General features: G+C 37.8%; 1 protein-coding gene across 1 annotated transcript in view; it reads left to right on the forward strand.

Moving 5' to 3' along the window:
• Window positions 1-16,785, forward strand: part of LOC137282434 (serine/arginine repetitive matrix protein 2-like) — a 57,450-nt gene that overhangs the window by 19,361 nt on the left and 21,304 nt on the right. Inside the window, exons 2-7 of the mRNA XM_067814184.1 lie at window positions 5,782-5,908; window positions 12,844-12,957; window positions 13,787-13,880; window positions 14,370-14,415; window positions 14,773-14,906; window positions 15,235-15,330. Of these exons, the coding sequence (XP_067670285.1) occupies window positions 5,850-5,908; window positions 12,844-12,957; window positions 13,787-13,880; window positions 14,370-14,415; window positions 14,773-14,906; window positions 15,235-15,330 (543 nt within the window). The 5' untranslated portion in view covers window positions 5,782-5,849. The remainder of the gene's footprint in view (window positions 1-5,781; window positions 5,909-12,843; window positions 12,958-13,786; window positions 13,881-14,369; window positions 14,416-14,772; window positions 14,907-15,234; window positions 15,331-16,785) is intronic.

Here is a 16,785-nt window from a genome sequence, read left to right on the forward strand (position 1 = left end):
GGTGTATATGGACATGGTACTAGACAGCAGCATATGTACACAGGTGTATATGGACAGGGTACTAGACAGCAGCATATGTACACAGGTGTATATGGACAGGGTACTAGACAGCATCATATGTACACAGGTGTATATGAACAGGGTACTAGACAGCATCATATGTACACAGGTGTGTATGAACAGTTTATTGGACAGCTGCATATTGTGAGATGTAAACATGAGACGGACGGTCCCTTTAATAAGTGTGATACCCGTGCATCACACGTGACACGGTGAACCAATCAGAGGAGAGTACTGTAAGCGGGTCGTCCGTGCTACATGTGTGCATCAGTCTCGTCTTGTCTTCTGTCTTGTCCAGTCGTCGTAAATAAATGTTTTGTGTGCCGGCCGGTGCCTTGATTGTTATCCCTTACAATATGTATACAGGTTTATATATATAGGGTAATAGATGGTAGGTGTATATGAACAGGATAATAGACAGCAACATATGCACACTGTCCATTGAATTCTGGCAGTTTGTTGTTGGTCACCGATATTCCTGATTGGTCAAAATCCAACATGGCGGCCACACGGCGAGTAGCAACAGTTTTTTCCGTGAGAGTTCATTAAGGTATTGTTTTTTATACCAGTTGAGGTTTGTATCATTCATTTGAATACTTTTCCATCATACGATCCCATGAACTGAAACTATTATGTGCATTATCACTGATACATTTCAGGTTTTTTGTGTTGAATTTCAGATTCCCACAAAAATTGGTGTATTATTGTTCTCTCTTGATAACAAGCAATAGTTGGAAACTATCACCAGGCATAATTGTAGGGGAAACCCTTTTCAACGTGGGGAATATGGTATCAGTGAGACAAACTCCTGCATGTAGTCGTAGAAATGCGTTTTCCAATGCCAGTCATTGCTATTAGTGTGCAGGTTGGTGTGGCATACACTGCAGGGTTGGTCACTTTATCCAAACAAGTTGGTCATACATATTTCTAAAGATACATGTCCTGTTTCACTGGGAAGTGTAAATTCAAAAACACATTTGTGATACTGCATAAAATAGATGTTATCTCAGCTACTATAGAAGACTTTTAACAATTTTTCACACACCAAGAGGCAGAGATATCAATTTACTGCCTTGACTGTATTTCAAAGTATATAGCCTAACTGAATGAAAGTGTGAAATGGTATATGCTATAGGCATAACATCTTGACAATCTAATGAAAACTTATTGTAAAGCATGTCACATAACTCCTTCATGACATAGAGAGAAACATGTATGCATTCACTATGCATCACCCATGTACAGAATTCACTCAATTCAAATTTTACTCTCAGAAATTCCTCCATACTTTTCCAGTTATTTAAATCTGGACATGTGAGACGCCAAGTGAGTGCCTTGTCATCTCGAGTAAGTTTATCATCAATCGCTATTTGGTATCGAATTGGTTTCAGTATATATCGGAAATAGGATGGAATCGTGGTGCTTCTACTGTGATTTTATTGGTGAAAGTTTTACAGAGACAATCCGTCATTGTGTATATCATCATGAAGATAAGATTCTTAGAATAAGGACGCTACAACTTCACCAACAAACTGGCCAGTTAGGGTTACAAACTCATAACTTCCAGGTTATCCCACAGGCTATTCATACACTAACGCATACACTCATATACTCATACACTGTCATACACCAATGGAAACAACTCTAATGATGTAAACACTTTTTAACATTACTCAAAATAGCATCTGTGTCTTTTTATCAATCTAAAGAACTTTCTGTGACAAATACTTTTACAAATTTCAATAACAGAACAACAAATCTATTACAGCTTTTCGCGAGTACTGTCTGACCCTCTGACAAATCCGGCAGATTCAGCAATGGGCAGATAGGAGTCTACAACCAACCAGCCCTTGTGTCTGACTGTATATATCACAATGACTTTGACTGAAGTCGTCACATGCCCCATTTGTTTGCTGTTTATAAATTTTACACTTGATCATAATTTCAGTGCTGGTCATAAGAAATGTTAAACATCAGATGATTCTTGAGAGGCACTGAAATGTGTGTATAATTTTTATTCTGTGGGTTCTGTGAATTTTCAGTGGGTCACCACAGGCTTCTGAAACTTACAGAACCCAATGTCCTGTGACTTTGAAACACCATTCATGAACACTGCTATTCACACCAATTATTCTTCCTACTAAATTTCACAACCCTCATGAACACTGCTATTCACACCAATTATTCTTCCTACTAAATTTCACAACCCATTCCTTTGTTGACAGTCCTGATTAAGGGGGATTCGGGAAATGTAAATCTCCTTTTATTGAATGACAACAGATTCAAGTGCTTATAATGACCAAACTGTATACTGTCAAATTACCAACCTGCCCACTACTAAAAAAGAAGACATGACCAATCCGTATACTCTGCGGTGAGGGCTGCTTCACAAGACAGACAATTTCAACAAATGAGCACAAATATGGTAGCTCTGAACATCGCACACTGATTAGTAAGATATGAAAGAGCATTTCTCAAGCAATAATACATGCTCCTAATGAGGATATTCCTATTTTTCGATGAAATTTGTGACAGTCGTGGTATGATTTGATGACCATATGAACTTTTGCAAATGAGGATTTATCAGAGCAATCGCTTTAAACCACTTATATTTCAACAATTGATCTGCTTAGTTGTTTACATATGAAATTGTAAAAATGTTAACAATGAATGTTTATTACCTCTTTTGCCCATTCAAAGGCTTGAAGCGCGACATGCCCACCACATTGGATTTTGACTAATCTGGTATATCAGTGACCAAGCCCAAACTCTCAATGGATGGTGTGATATATACACAGGTGTATATAAACAGGGTACTACTACTAGACAGCAGCCATGTGCTGAAAAAAATCAGCGTTTGACATTTTTCTGTTATGAATATATAGTGGATATGATTATCCATATCAACTGACTTCGTTGACACATGATGCTCATGCTTTTGATCACCAGACTGTCTAATCCAAACTTGATTATTTACATATACTATAGCAGTGTAAGAAATAAGGCCTGCACAACCACCCAAGACAGCCAAGCTTTCTGACGGGCGGTCTTAATTTACAGCTAGCCAGCCCAATGGGCTTGTAAAAATTTAGAAGTTTCATAATATCTAAGTGGTATCTGGTCTGGTTAAATCCTTTTTGGGCCGGTAACATTTTGAAGTTACCAGATTGAAGTTACCAGCCCTGATGCCTGGCTTGGTTTTTGGCTTATTTCATAGCTAGTATTGCTGAGTGCAGCCTTAAACAGCAACAAAAATAACCAGTAGTTTTAGCACTGCGGTCAAATTATGTTTTCAACATGGAGTATTTTCACACAACTGTTTATTGTGATTAATATTATATTTGAGAATTCCTAAAGTAATTATAAAAACATGTGACTCCTTGCAGGTCTTGCTAGTTTGTACTCAAATTGGCAGCTGTTAATAAGGCAGTGATATCACAAGTACAGGTATGTTTTATTATACACTGAATCTACTGTCAAACCATTTAATGCAATTGTAAATGCTGAAAGTTTCTAGCTGCTTCGCCCATCCCAAAGAAAGTATAACAGAGTACTGGATAAAAATACCTGACAGCAGCCATTTTGGTGTCGTGAAAGATCCTAATTCATGAATCGGATAATCCCAACCAATCATGTATCATAAATTAGTTGTTACATTCTACTTTGCTGTTTCACTTTTTGGTTCAGTAGAACCAGATCATTCCCGACAAAACAACCACTTTCTTTTTCAAAAAGACCATGAAATGAAACTATGTCAAGGTGCAAACAGGTCAAGATCATTTGTGTTCCATTATGGAAAGCTGGGCTTAATGGCATTTTTGTTTATACATTTACCTTCAAACTCATCTTTTCATTAAATACGAACCTACTAATAGCCAGTTAGAACTGGATTAAGCATTTACCTACTGTGTAAACACAGAAATGATTTCCCAGCAATGATGTCTGGTGTTGGATTACTTGGGCCTGTTATTGACAGAATATTCTCTTTCCCTACATTATTTATTCATGACAAATGCTTTCCCTGTGTATGGCATTGTATTTGAGGACAAGAGATAAAGCAAAAATTAAGTAGCATGCAAGTATATTCTGGACACTGGTTATTTTTCGGATGTGAAATAAATGAGTTATACAACTGCTGGTATATTTAAAGTTAAATGTACCAGATGCTTGTCAGCTAACCAGATGTCAAAGACAGTAAGTGTCACTAGTAGCCTTCTTTCTGTGAAACATTAAATTAAATTGATAATTTCCTTCAAGATTTCCCACCCACACATAGTATTGACATAGCCTTACAGATAAGCCATAAGATATTCATGATGTGAGTAGGTGCCAGTAAAGATGATACACGTAGCAGTTCTCCTTGCTCTCACTTTCTCACTGCTACTGGAGGTATAACTACATGTTCAGTGACGTGGCGTCATCCAACATGCACCCTTCTCAGTATCAAGGTATTTAAGTACTTGATATGTAATCTTTGCAATAGATCCTGACTGTGCCATTTGTTAACATTGCTAACTGTCTGTTTTGTGTAAAACATATTACAATGTGAGAATTAGCCTGTCATTGAGACCCTGAAGCAAATATATCCAAGAAAGGCCTCACAAGTCTAGAAAATGTAACATCTAGATTTCCACAGCCTCTGAAAATGATGAATCTAAGGGCTGACCTTTTCATTATTATTTTTTTTTTTCTATGAACTCTTTTTTTCTGTAAAAATTTTTCTGTGTGAGGATTATCAACAGATATTTAATAAAACTAAAAGACACCTCATCAGTACATTTTGACTGTTTGGTAATTAGAATCTTGATTATGGTATTGATGAAGGAATACATTTTCTCTTGTAATCATGCCAGTCTACTTCCCATTATTCTGGGAACATGATTGCTAGGAAGAAAATAAGTACATCTGCATCCTATTTCCAGCTTAGCTTACAACAGAGTATGCACAGTAAACTTTGTCCCTGCCCATAAAACAAAGCATTGCATAACAAGAAAACAGCTCATATAACGACTCATCAGTGGTTGGCTGTAACATAATAGTATATTTGGGATTTAGGCACTTTCTCAGTAAAGTACAAGTTTATAAAACAAAACTCTTAAAAATGACAAGCGTCTTACTCCAGGGCCTAGATTTTTGAAGCCTCTTTGTGCTAAGATAGTTGTAAATTTATGTTAATATATGGCACTTACATCTATATTAGCACTAAGAGAGCTTAAAAAATCTAGGCCCTGGTAGTCCATTATATGTAAATAGCACTGAATTCCATGGCACTTTAGCATGTTCTAAGTGCATACAACATAACAGACATTATTAACCTGGATACCTCTATTCCTATGAGGCGCTAATAGTCATATGACTTGTCCCTACTGAGTACTCTAGTCTGAAACCACATGCGTCACGTGTGCTTACATGTTGGGCAGGACTACTCAATTCCTAGAAACTCGCTGGGGTCATGCTTTCAAACATGGTCATCTATCCACTCTCAGTGCTTGGATATATATAAACTTTCAAATGACTTACCCAGGTACTCTGCACTAAGACCACCCACCACCAATCTTGATTGATTTTGTAGTAATTTTGGATTTGACTAATTCTCATGGTTTATAAATACAGGATTTTGTATCCATCCTTGTGACCATGGTTCTCCAGTTTCATTTGAATTGTTGATGAATTGGAATAAGATGAAGTAATTTGCTAAGTGTACTTATGTTAATATTGCAGTGTACAACTACCGTCCTTTCCGGAATCTCCAGAAGCAGGGTATCTTTCTGTCTCCCCCTGGCCCCACTATGTCGGCATTCAACACATCCACTCGACGAGAAGATGTTTCCTTACGTCTCCGCGCTCAGTGAGTACTGCCATCACACACACTACATCAAGAACTCAGCGGCTGATATATAACACTGCCTAAAGACCATCTCACCGTAATCATACCCTGTGGTGTGAAACGTTCTATTTCAAAAGTTGTTTAGTCCATGATTAGCTACATTTTCTCTTACCCGCTGGATCTCTGACATTGTTACTCATGTATGAATTTAAGCATCCCTTTGTCCATTTTGTTGGTGGTATATTATGGTTGCCAGAAATTGGGTTTGTTTCACTTTGTATGAATATTTTTCCTGATAGAGTTTCCTTATTCTTCCTTTTTGCTCTTTGTTTTACAGCAATGGTTTACGATTATTGAGTAATCAGTGTTCAAAATAGTTTTACATATCAAATCCAAATGATCTTTCGAGGTACTTAAGTTTCAATAAAAACAGCAGGCATGGAAGCCATGTTGATTCAATCTCTGGTCCATGCAGAAACTTTCCAAATCTTTGAAGGGCATTTAGAAGAGGAAAGCATAAGAAAAGCCAGATTTATGGATGTCGACTCTATTGTGGAAAACACAACATTTCGGAGAGTATGCTTGTTCCTTCATCAGGTGAAGGAAAAGTATGTACTATGATGCCATGTTTACAGCAAGACTCTATTATATACTCTATACATAGATCATATGACTTCTGAAATGTTCATCTGTGTTGTACGGGAAGGTTTCTGAAAAGCCAGATATATGGATGTCAACCTCTTTATTGTGGAAAACACAAAGTTTTGGAGCGTACACTTGCTCCTTCATCAGGTGAATCATTCACCTGAATCAGAAAAAGGGACAGCCAGGTGAGCATGGAGACAGCACAGCACAGATTAATGAATAAATAACTTTCTCGGCACTTGTGCTTCTCAAACACCTGGCTGTGTCTTTCCCTACACTCCTCCCACGTAATAAACAGTGAACTGTCTGGTGTCAATATTTTGATGATAGTTTGTTATACAACTTTTTTGTCATTAGGACAAAAATTCTGCAAAAACCTCACAGAGTTGGTATGATGTTTTGCTTATGGTCAGCGTTTCACTGAGTATGTTATGCTTATTAGTTTTCGAGTTAGACTGCAATTCATCAGTCCCTTTTTGAGCCAAACGGACTATAGTTACTCACTGGATGCTGTAGTCAGATTATTATTACCCCTGATAACCCAAGCTGAGGCACTAGAAGGTTAATTGTCAGACGACATATTTCTCCCGGTACCCATTTCCTGCATTGGATGAACAGATGCAATTTTTAACAAACTCCCTTGCCTTAAGGTGAGACCACATGTATCACATGTGAGGCAGGACTAAGTCTAGAAGCTCAGACAGGAGTCAAGCTGTCACTCAACAAGGTTTCTTCGCACTTGGTGTTACTTAACTGCAACTGATTTGTGACCTGAGTCCTTCACACAGGACCACACAACATAACATGTATATTTGTCAAGTTTAAGGACGAGACTTGCATAACTTCACTGGTTTCCAGGTTGTGACATGACAACAGAATGAGACTCTCCTTTCTTATCTTTCTAAGCTCTAAAGATCAACTGCTAAATAGATTGATAGATCACATGTAAATTATGCTTGCATTTGAAAAGTAGTAATAAAGTTAATTATCTGGTTTTTATGTATATGTCAAACTGTTTTGTTTAAATAAAGTCAAATATGTCTTATGACATTTTTCAGGTCTAATTACCTGTAAGTAGCTGTCATGCAATTTTACTGAATATATTTCATTCTTTATTTGTCATGTTGTGTTTGTTGTCTTCATGTCGTGTGAGGTAGACTTTAACTTGCTTATATAGACGTGAACTTTTGTCTTTGCACTTGCAATCTACCACACTGAGGCCAAAGTTCAACTCCCAAACATAATGAGAGGTTTTGCCAGTCATATACAATGATAATGATATGCTGGCAGCAAAATATTGTAAGTTTTAAATTCCTAAGAATTAGTAACCTTTGAATCCACTGATAGTTCCATTAATGGCACAAAATACCCTGGAGTGCAATTTGTGTAATAACATGTGCATTTATGTGTAGGAGGTTTTCTCCTATTGCACCCACTTCCTGTTTTTCTAAATCTTTCATCTTTAGAATTCTGATTTCTGCAAGGACACCTTGACTTATATTCTTTTTTTGAACACTAAAGTGTTTAGTTTCCAAATTCATACATATGCATGCTTGTTATTCTCAAAGCTTATATGCAGAGATTGTGAAAGTGAATGAGTCAAGACATTTAAAAGTATTGAGCTGGACTAATTTCCTTGTTCAACATCCATGAGTTTTATAATCTATGCATTACAAACAGAACAGGAAAACAGTGTGATCTATGATGTCAAATCAAGCAGATGATGTTGGGTGTAAACAAACTGTCACAACTGCTTTATAGATGAAAATATACTATTCAAAATGTTCATTTGAAAAAAATGCTAATGTCCAGGAGATGAAAATTAAGATTTAATTATGCACAAACCTAATGGGATGTTTGGTTGTCATTTTCAGTCAAAAACTGCATGAATGTAGTTATAATATTGATTTAAGATATTGAGGTGGCAGCAGAAAGTTCATGTTGCCACTGTTGTTGAATAACACCTGTTTCAAATAACCAAAATTATCTCATAACGATATTCAGAACACATGTGTAAACATGTTAGTTTAGTCATTATGTAATGTACTGCGGACTATAGGGTGGTCACACCAACAATGGTCACACTCAGTGACGTGGTTGATGATGTGGATTATTGCTGTCAGTATCAATCACTGGATTCTGTGATCCAGACTCGGTTCTCTACAGGTTATGTCTTTATTCCATCAACAATCATGTCTCTATTCCATGAACAATCATGGCTGTATGACAACAATCATGCCTGTATTTCATCAACAATCATGCCTGTATTTCATCAACAATCATGTCTGTATGACAACAATCATGCCTGTATTTCATCAACAATCATGTCTGTATTCCATCAACAATATTGCCTGTATTTCATCAACAATCATGTCTGTATGACAACAATCATATCTATTCCTTCAACAATCATGTCTGTATTCCATCAACAATCTTGCCTGTATTTCATCAACAATCATGTCTGTATGACAACAATCATGTCTGTATGACAACAATCATGCCTGTATTTCATCATCATGTCTGTATGACAGCAGTCATGCCTGTATTTCATCAACAATCATGTCTGTATGACAGCAGTCATGCCTGTATTTCATCAACAATCATGTCTGTATGACAACAATCATGTCTGTATGACAACAATCATGCCAGTATTTCATCAACAATCATGTCTGTATGACAACAATCATGTCTATTCCTTCAACAATCATGTCTGTATTCCATCAACAATCTTGCCTGTATTTCATCAACAATCATGTCTGTATGACAACAATCATGTCTGTATGACAACAATCATGCCAGTATTTCATCAACAATCATGTCTGTATTCCATCAACAATCTTGCCTGTATTTCATCAACAATCATGTCTGTATGACAACAATCATGTCTATTCCTTCAACAATCATGTCTGTATTCCATCAACAATATTGCCTGTATTTCATCAACAATCATGTCTGTATGACAACAATCATATCTATTCCTTCAACAATCATGTCTGTATTCCATCAACAATCTTGCCTGTATTTCATCAACAATCATGTCTGTATGACAACAATCATGTCTGTATGACAACAATCATGCCTGTATTTCATCATCATGTCTGTATGACAGCAGTCATGCCTGTATTTCATCAACAATCATGTCTGTATGACAACAATCATGTCTGTATGACAACAATCATGCCAGTATTTCATCAACAATCATGTCTGTATTCCATCAACAATCTTGCCTGTATTTCATCAACAATCATGTCTGTATGACAACAATCATGTCTATTCCTTCAACAATCATGTCTGTATTCCATCAACAATCTTGCCTGTATTTCATCAACAATCATGTCTGTATGACAACAATCATGTCTATTCCTTCAACAATCATGTCTGTATTCCATCAATAGTCATGGTTGTATTCCATCAGCAATCATGTTTGTATGACAACAATCATGTCTGTATCACAACGACCTTGTGTGTATCACAGCGACCATGTCTGTATCACAACCATTTCTATATCACAGCAGTCATGTCTGTATCACAACCATTTCTGTATCACAACAATCATGTATGTATCACAACAATTGTGTCTGTATCACATCTTTCATGTCTGTGTTGCATCAACAATCGTGTGTATCACAACAATCTTGTCTGTGTCAGTCTGTATCACAATAGTCATTTCTGTATGACAACAATCGTTTCTGTATTCCATCAACAATCATATATGTATCACATCAATCATGTCTTTGTAACATAGACAATTATGTCTGTATTGCATCAACAATCATTACACTAAGATATAAACAGCAGCTCTTTGCTCAAGTTTTTTACAGGAAGTCTGTATAGTCTTCAGTGAAAGTTAAAGATGTGCATGTGATGTATTGATGCTAGTCATCAGAATACTTGATATGCTGATACAGTATTACTCAAACTATCAAACTTTCAATGATGTTGTATGATATCATGTTGTTCTTGTCGACTCTGATGGAAACAAATGTAAAATTCTTGACAGTAGCAGTATGAATTCAGTAAAATATGTGGCTCTGTTGTATTTTTATGAGGGTCCTGTGTCATGTTTCTTGTTGCAATTTGGATTAGCTGAACAAGCATTGTGATAGATGTTGTATTGGCAGAATGCATCGATAGAGCCATAGGTCTGGGCATACCAAGGTAGGGGGATTTATGTGGGACAGGTTTCATGTTAACTGTGTAGGAGTGGGCATATCAGAGTGGTGGTGATTTATATGGGACAGGTTTCATGTTAACTGCGTAGGCGTGGGCATATCAGGTTAGAGGTGATTTATGTGGGACAGGTTTCACTTGTTAACCGTGTAGGAGTGGGCATATCAGGACAGGGGTGATTTATGTGGGACAGGTTTCATGTTAACCATGTAGGAGTGGGCATATCAGGATAGGGGTGATTTATGTGGGACAGGTTTCATGTTAACTGTGTAGGAGTGGGCATATCAGGATAGGGGTGATTTATGTGGGACAGGTTTCATGTTAACTGTGTAGGAGTGGGCATATCAGGATAGGGGTGATTTATGTGGGACAGGTTTCATGTTAACCATGTAGGAGTGGGCATATCAGGACAGGGGTGATTTATGTGGGACAGGTTTCATGTTAACTGTGTAGGAGTGGGCATATCAGGATAGGGGTGATTTATGTGGGACAGGTTTCATGTTAACTGTGTAGGAGTGGGCATATCAGGATAGGGGTGATTTATGTGGGACAGGTTTCATGTTAACTGTGTAGGAGTGGGCATATCAGGATAGGGGTGATTTATGTGGGACAGGTTTCATGTTAACTGTGTAGGAGTGGGCATATCAGGATAGGGGTGATTTATGTGGGACAGGTTTCATGTTAACTGTGTCCATAGGAGTGGGCATATCAGGGTGGTGGTGATTTATGGGGGACAGGTTTCATGTTAACTGTGTCCATAGGAGTGGGCATATCAGGGTGGTGGTGATTTATGTGGGACAGGTTTCATGTTAACTGTGTCGGTAGGAGTGGGCATATCAGGGTGGTGGTGATTTATGTGGACTTAGTTTTAAGGCACTATTTCACACTATACGTCTCTAAAATACAGAATGCATTTCTTGCAACAATACTATCAACCCTCAGGGAACCTACCATATACCTTAATCCCCCAAAATTACATATTTGGATTACAGAATAAGATTCAAAAGCTCTAATGAATTAAGGCAAATTTGCATTTAATCAACTCATGCACGGTCTACCAGATGAACAGTATTTCAAATGAACTTCTAAGAGATATGTCCCTTGGACCATTCCACATGGCAAATGTTCTCTGCTGGAGGCTGTTCTTAAAGTTTCAACTATTGATTAAGGCAGGTTGTAAGTGAATAATAAGTCTTTTATTCATTAATTGGAAGCTAAAGCGAGTGCATAAACCACAATATATATAAAAATGTTGTCAAACATTTGTGAAATTGTGCCTTTTGACTAGTGTAATGTCTAAGTGCATAAATCAAGCTCTGCATGATGATTGGTAGCTTCGGCTTTGTGTTCTTCCTCAGACTGCAAACTGTTTTCACCAGTATTCTTTCAAAGTACCACTGATCGTTTGATTGGCATAATAATGATTATGAGTGTAAGTATGGTAAGGTAAGTATTTAAATATCTAAAATATTTAGATTTTAATAATACTTTTATTAATGCATTATTGAAAATTGAAATGCATAAGAAGAGTGAGTTATTGTCACTATTGGTCAACCAGTGCATCACCACAGGATGGGAACAAGTTGTAAGTGATAACTGCCATGGATCACAGACGTGAACAAAGTGTGAATAGCACTTTGTTGATAATAGAAATTAAGATGATACACAGATTATATATGTTGTGATACTGGTTTCACTGCTTCTAGTTAAGGTAGAGAGCGATAGTTGTCACTGAGCCAATTGAATGAGTGTCAGTTATCACAGCTTTGAGTAGATATGATGAGTGGTAGTTGTCACTGCTTTGAGCCAATCCGATGAGTGTTGGATGTTACTGCATGGCATGGAGGTGGAGTGGTGGTGGCATGGAGGTGAGCTGATCCTATGATTGGTGGTTGTTTCTGCTTTGAGCCAGTCTGATGAGTGTTGGATGTTACTGCATGGCATGGAGGTGGAGTGGTGGCTGTCACTGCATAAGCTGATCCTAAGAGTGGTGTTCTGCTTTGAGCCAATCCGGTGAGTGTTGGATGTTACTGCATGGCACGGAGGTGGAGTGGTGGTGGCATGGAGGTGAGCTGATCCTATGAGTGGTAGTTGTTTCTGCTGATGAGAGTAGGCATGACTCCATTGCCTCTATGTTACAGGAATATGCGGACAGCAAAGGAGCAGAGCAAGAAGCTGGAGTTGGAGAACAGGAAGATGGAAGAGAGACTAAAGGAGTTGAAGGTGGCCATGAGTCGCGAGAAGGAGGAGAGAGAGTGAGTTCTCGCCATATCCTTGCTTACCGTTTTTTTGTTTCCATGTTTTGCTTTCAGATAAGGATAGTTTTCTTCTAATTCAGTATGCTACATGATTTATCAGTTTACACAAAAATAAGTTGAGAAAGAGGAAGGTTGTTTTTTTCTCACATTCACATCTGTATAAGACCAAAAATAAAGTCTGGGTTCTCAGGCACTGAAGCATGTTGACCAAAGGTCAGCCACATGTTTTAGTATTTTCCATTTTCAAAGCAACCTATAGGATACATAGTGGATAGCAATAAGCTGAGTGGATTACATGCATACTGGACTTTATGCCTAAAGTGTTGTCATGGTTATCACAACAAGCTTCTTCAAACCACATGAAGAAATCATTATTGTACTTATCAAAGGATATTCCTTAGAGGGAGTTGCTTTACAATGAAGAAAAATAATAAATATGGACCATCCACACAATGTTTTCCAAAGCCATTGTCTGGGAACAAATTATTTGTGTTTTATAAGCCTAAAGATTTACATTAAAGATTTATAGGCCTAAAGATTTTGAAATTAATATGTAATGTTAAAAATGTAAAAAGAAATGTATGGATATTGGTCTTATCAAGAAATATGTCTAGTACAATAAAATACAAACAAGACTTAACTTTTTGAAAATTATGAGAAAGAACATTTGAAAATAGAATTACTCGCATCTATGACGAAATTGTGAATAATTGTATGACAGCAGTAAAGACATCGTTTGCCAACCAATGTGACATCTTCCAACTGTTGTGCTATTACCATGACAGAAAACAGAAACATTCACCATGCAATGGTATATTTTTTTCAGGCGAAATGGAGGAGGGTTTTGGCGTACTGGTAAGTCTGGCAGTCTCTCCACTTATGCCACAGACATCCTGGACAAGCCAGTGCGCTCCAGCAAGGTGAGACAAGTATGAGGCAAGGCCTGTATCAAGTAGGCGCGAGTGATAATACCAGTTAACTTGGATATTGCAATTCAAACTTCACACTACGATAGAAATAGATTGGTACCAGCACTTGTATTGATAAGCAACCAAAATGGCTTCCACCATTGCTGACACTTTTTCTCCAGTTGAAAACTTAGAGCGAAGTCTTTAGTTTGGAAATATTTTCAACTGATCTGTTGTGCGATCACATCTGAGTCCCTCCAGGGGCCAGTGGCATTGTTTCCATTACCATAGAGCATCTGTTCCACTTGCAGAATATATTGCAATACAAATTGCAATAGGCCAACACATTGTGAAAATTTTGGCAATACCCAACCCTAGTGTCCAGGCCATGTATTTATTCAAATTGCTGAAAGGCCTGTCTTATTTATACTGTACCTGAACTTAAGCTTTTAGACAATGTGATTTGATTCTGCTAATTAGGTTTGCCTTTGTGCTTTTCAGGAGCATAAGAAGAGAGGAGTTAGAGTTTTAAGGGATGAACCATTAGGTAAAGTTATATCAAGATTATTTGCTCAGTTCAAATTATTTCCATAGTTCTGATAATAGTAGCTAATGGGCTGATTGCCTGTGTTAGTAGGTAAAGACTCCTGTACTGGTAGATGAGCATTAGTGCTTGTATCAAAGACTTAACATGTTCATACGTTTGATAATAAATCTACACACACCATCCAAAAGAGTTCCATTGTACATTGATAGAATATGTCATTGTGTGTCATTTTGTATTAATGCAGTGTGTCATCTTATATGGATCAGTAAATTTGACTGAAGACACATATTGTGAGCCCCACATTGTTGTGATACCTGGCATGGAGTGTTAGTACATGTATTGACATTTATTGTGTAGATGTGCCAAGTCGCAGCAGTGACCCTGGAACCATGAAGTACATTGCTCAAACATCTCAAAACACCAGAACTGGGAAGGAAAACAGACCAAAAGGACCCAAGTGTGGCCAGTGTGAGGAACGTGTAGCGTGTCTGGTAAGTTACTTTTCATCATTATAACAAAGCTTCCAAAGTTTAAAGTGTATTGTATAGTAAATAATTTTTGGCCATGATGAGGCAGAAACTAAGGATGTTTTCATGTTTTCCCCTCATTTCCATATGGATCAGGTGATGTATTGCTGCACTCAGTGTTATATGGCATTCACATGCTTTCTAATCACATTGTTGTTTTCATAAATGTTTGTAGTTCTTTACTTGTAGTTCCTGCTATTATTGTCACATTCTTTATGTGAGAGGCTGTTGAGATCGTAGGTGGTTGTGATGCCAGTGCTTTGCTTCAGATGACTGACTTGTACTGTTCCAGACCTGCGTTCAGTGTTCAGAACATTACTGTTCAGGCTGCTTTGCTGCATTTCACCTTCGTGGAGCTCTGAAAAAACATCGGAGTGTACCCCTTCAGGTGAGATACTTGATTGTAATATGGGAGTGTGCCCCTCCCAGTGGGATACTATTGCAACATAAAAGTGTGAGTTGTATCATGGGAGTGTGCCCCTCCAGACACTGAAGCTGACTGATAGTAAATCATCTTGTCCAGATGATGTTGAATGTTGCTTGTGCTACTAACTACCAAAGGTGACTGATTGTAAATCATCTTGTCCTGATGATGTGGAATGTAGCTAGTGCTTCTAACTACCAAAGGTGACTGATTGTAAATCATCTTGCCCTGATGATGTTGAATGTTGCTCGTGCTACTAACTACCAAAGGTGACTGATTGTAAATCATCTTGCCCTGATGATGTTGAATGTTGCTTGTGCTACTAACTACCAAAGGTGACTGATTGTAAATCATCTTGTCCTGATGATGTGGAATGTAGCTAGTGCTTCTAACTACCAAAGGTGACTGATTGTAAATCATCTTGCCCTGATGATGTTGAATGTTGCTCATGCTACTAACTACCAAAGGTGACTGATTGTAAATCATCTTGCCCTGATGATGTTGAATGTTGCTCGTGCTACTAACTACCAAAGGTGACTGATTGTAAATCATCTTGCCCTGATGATGTTGAATGTTGCTTGTGCTACTAACTACCAAAGGTGACTGATTGTAAATCATCTTGCCCTGATGATGTTGAATGTTGCTCGTGCTACTAACTACCAAAGGTGACTGATTGTAAATCATCTTGCCCTGATGATGTTGAATGTTGCTCGTGCTACTAACTACCAAAGGTGACTGGTTGTAAATCATCTTGCCCTGATGATGTTGAATGTTGCTCGTGCTACTAACTACCAAAGGTGACTGGTTGTAAATCATCTTGCCCTGATGATGTTGAATGTTGCTCATGCTACTAACTACCAAAGGTGACTGATTGTAAATCATCTTGCCCTGATGATGTTGAATGTTGCTTGTGCTACTAACTACCAAAGGTGACTGATTGTAAATCATCTTGTCCTGATGATGTTGAATGTTGCTCGTGCTACTAACTACCAAAGGTGACTGATTGTAAATCATCTTGTCCTGTTGATGTTGAATGTTGCTCGTGCTACCAACTACCAAAGGTGACTGATTGTAAATCATCTTGCCCTGATGATGTTGAATGTTGCTTGTGCTACTAACTACCAAAGGTGACTGATTGTAAATCATCTTGTCCTGATGATGTGGAATGTAGCTAGTGCTTCTAACTACCAAAGGTGACTGATTGTAAATCATCTTGCCCTGATGATGTTGAATGTTGCTCATGCTACTAACTACCAAAGGTGACTGATTGTAAATCATCTTGCCCTGATGATGTTGAATGTTGCTCGTGCTACTAACTACCAAAGGTGACTGATTGTAAATCATCTTGCCCTGATGATGTTGAATGTTGCTTGTGCTACTAACTACCAAAGGTGACTGATTGTAAATCATCTTGCCCTG

This window comes from Haliotis asinina, chromosome 4, assembly GCF_037392515.1.
Source record: "Haliotis asinina isolate JCU_RB_2024 chromosome 4, JCU_Hal_asi_v2, whole genome shotgun sequence".
Taxonomy (NCBI): Eukaryota; Metazoa; Mollusca; class Gastropoda; order Lepetellida; family Haliotidae; genus Haliotis; species Haliotis asinina.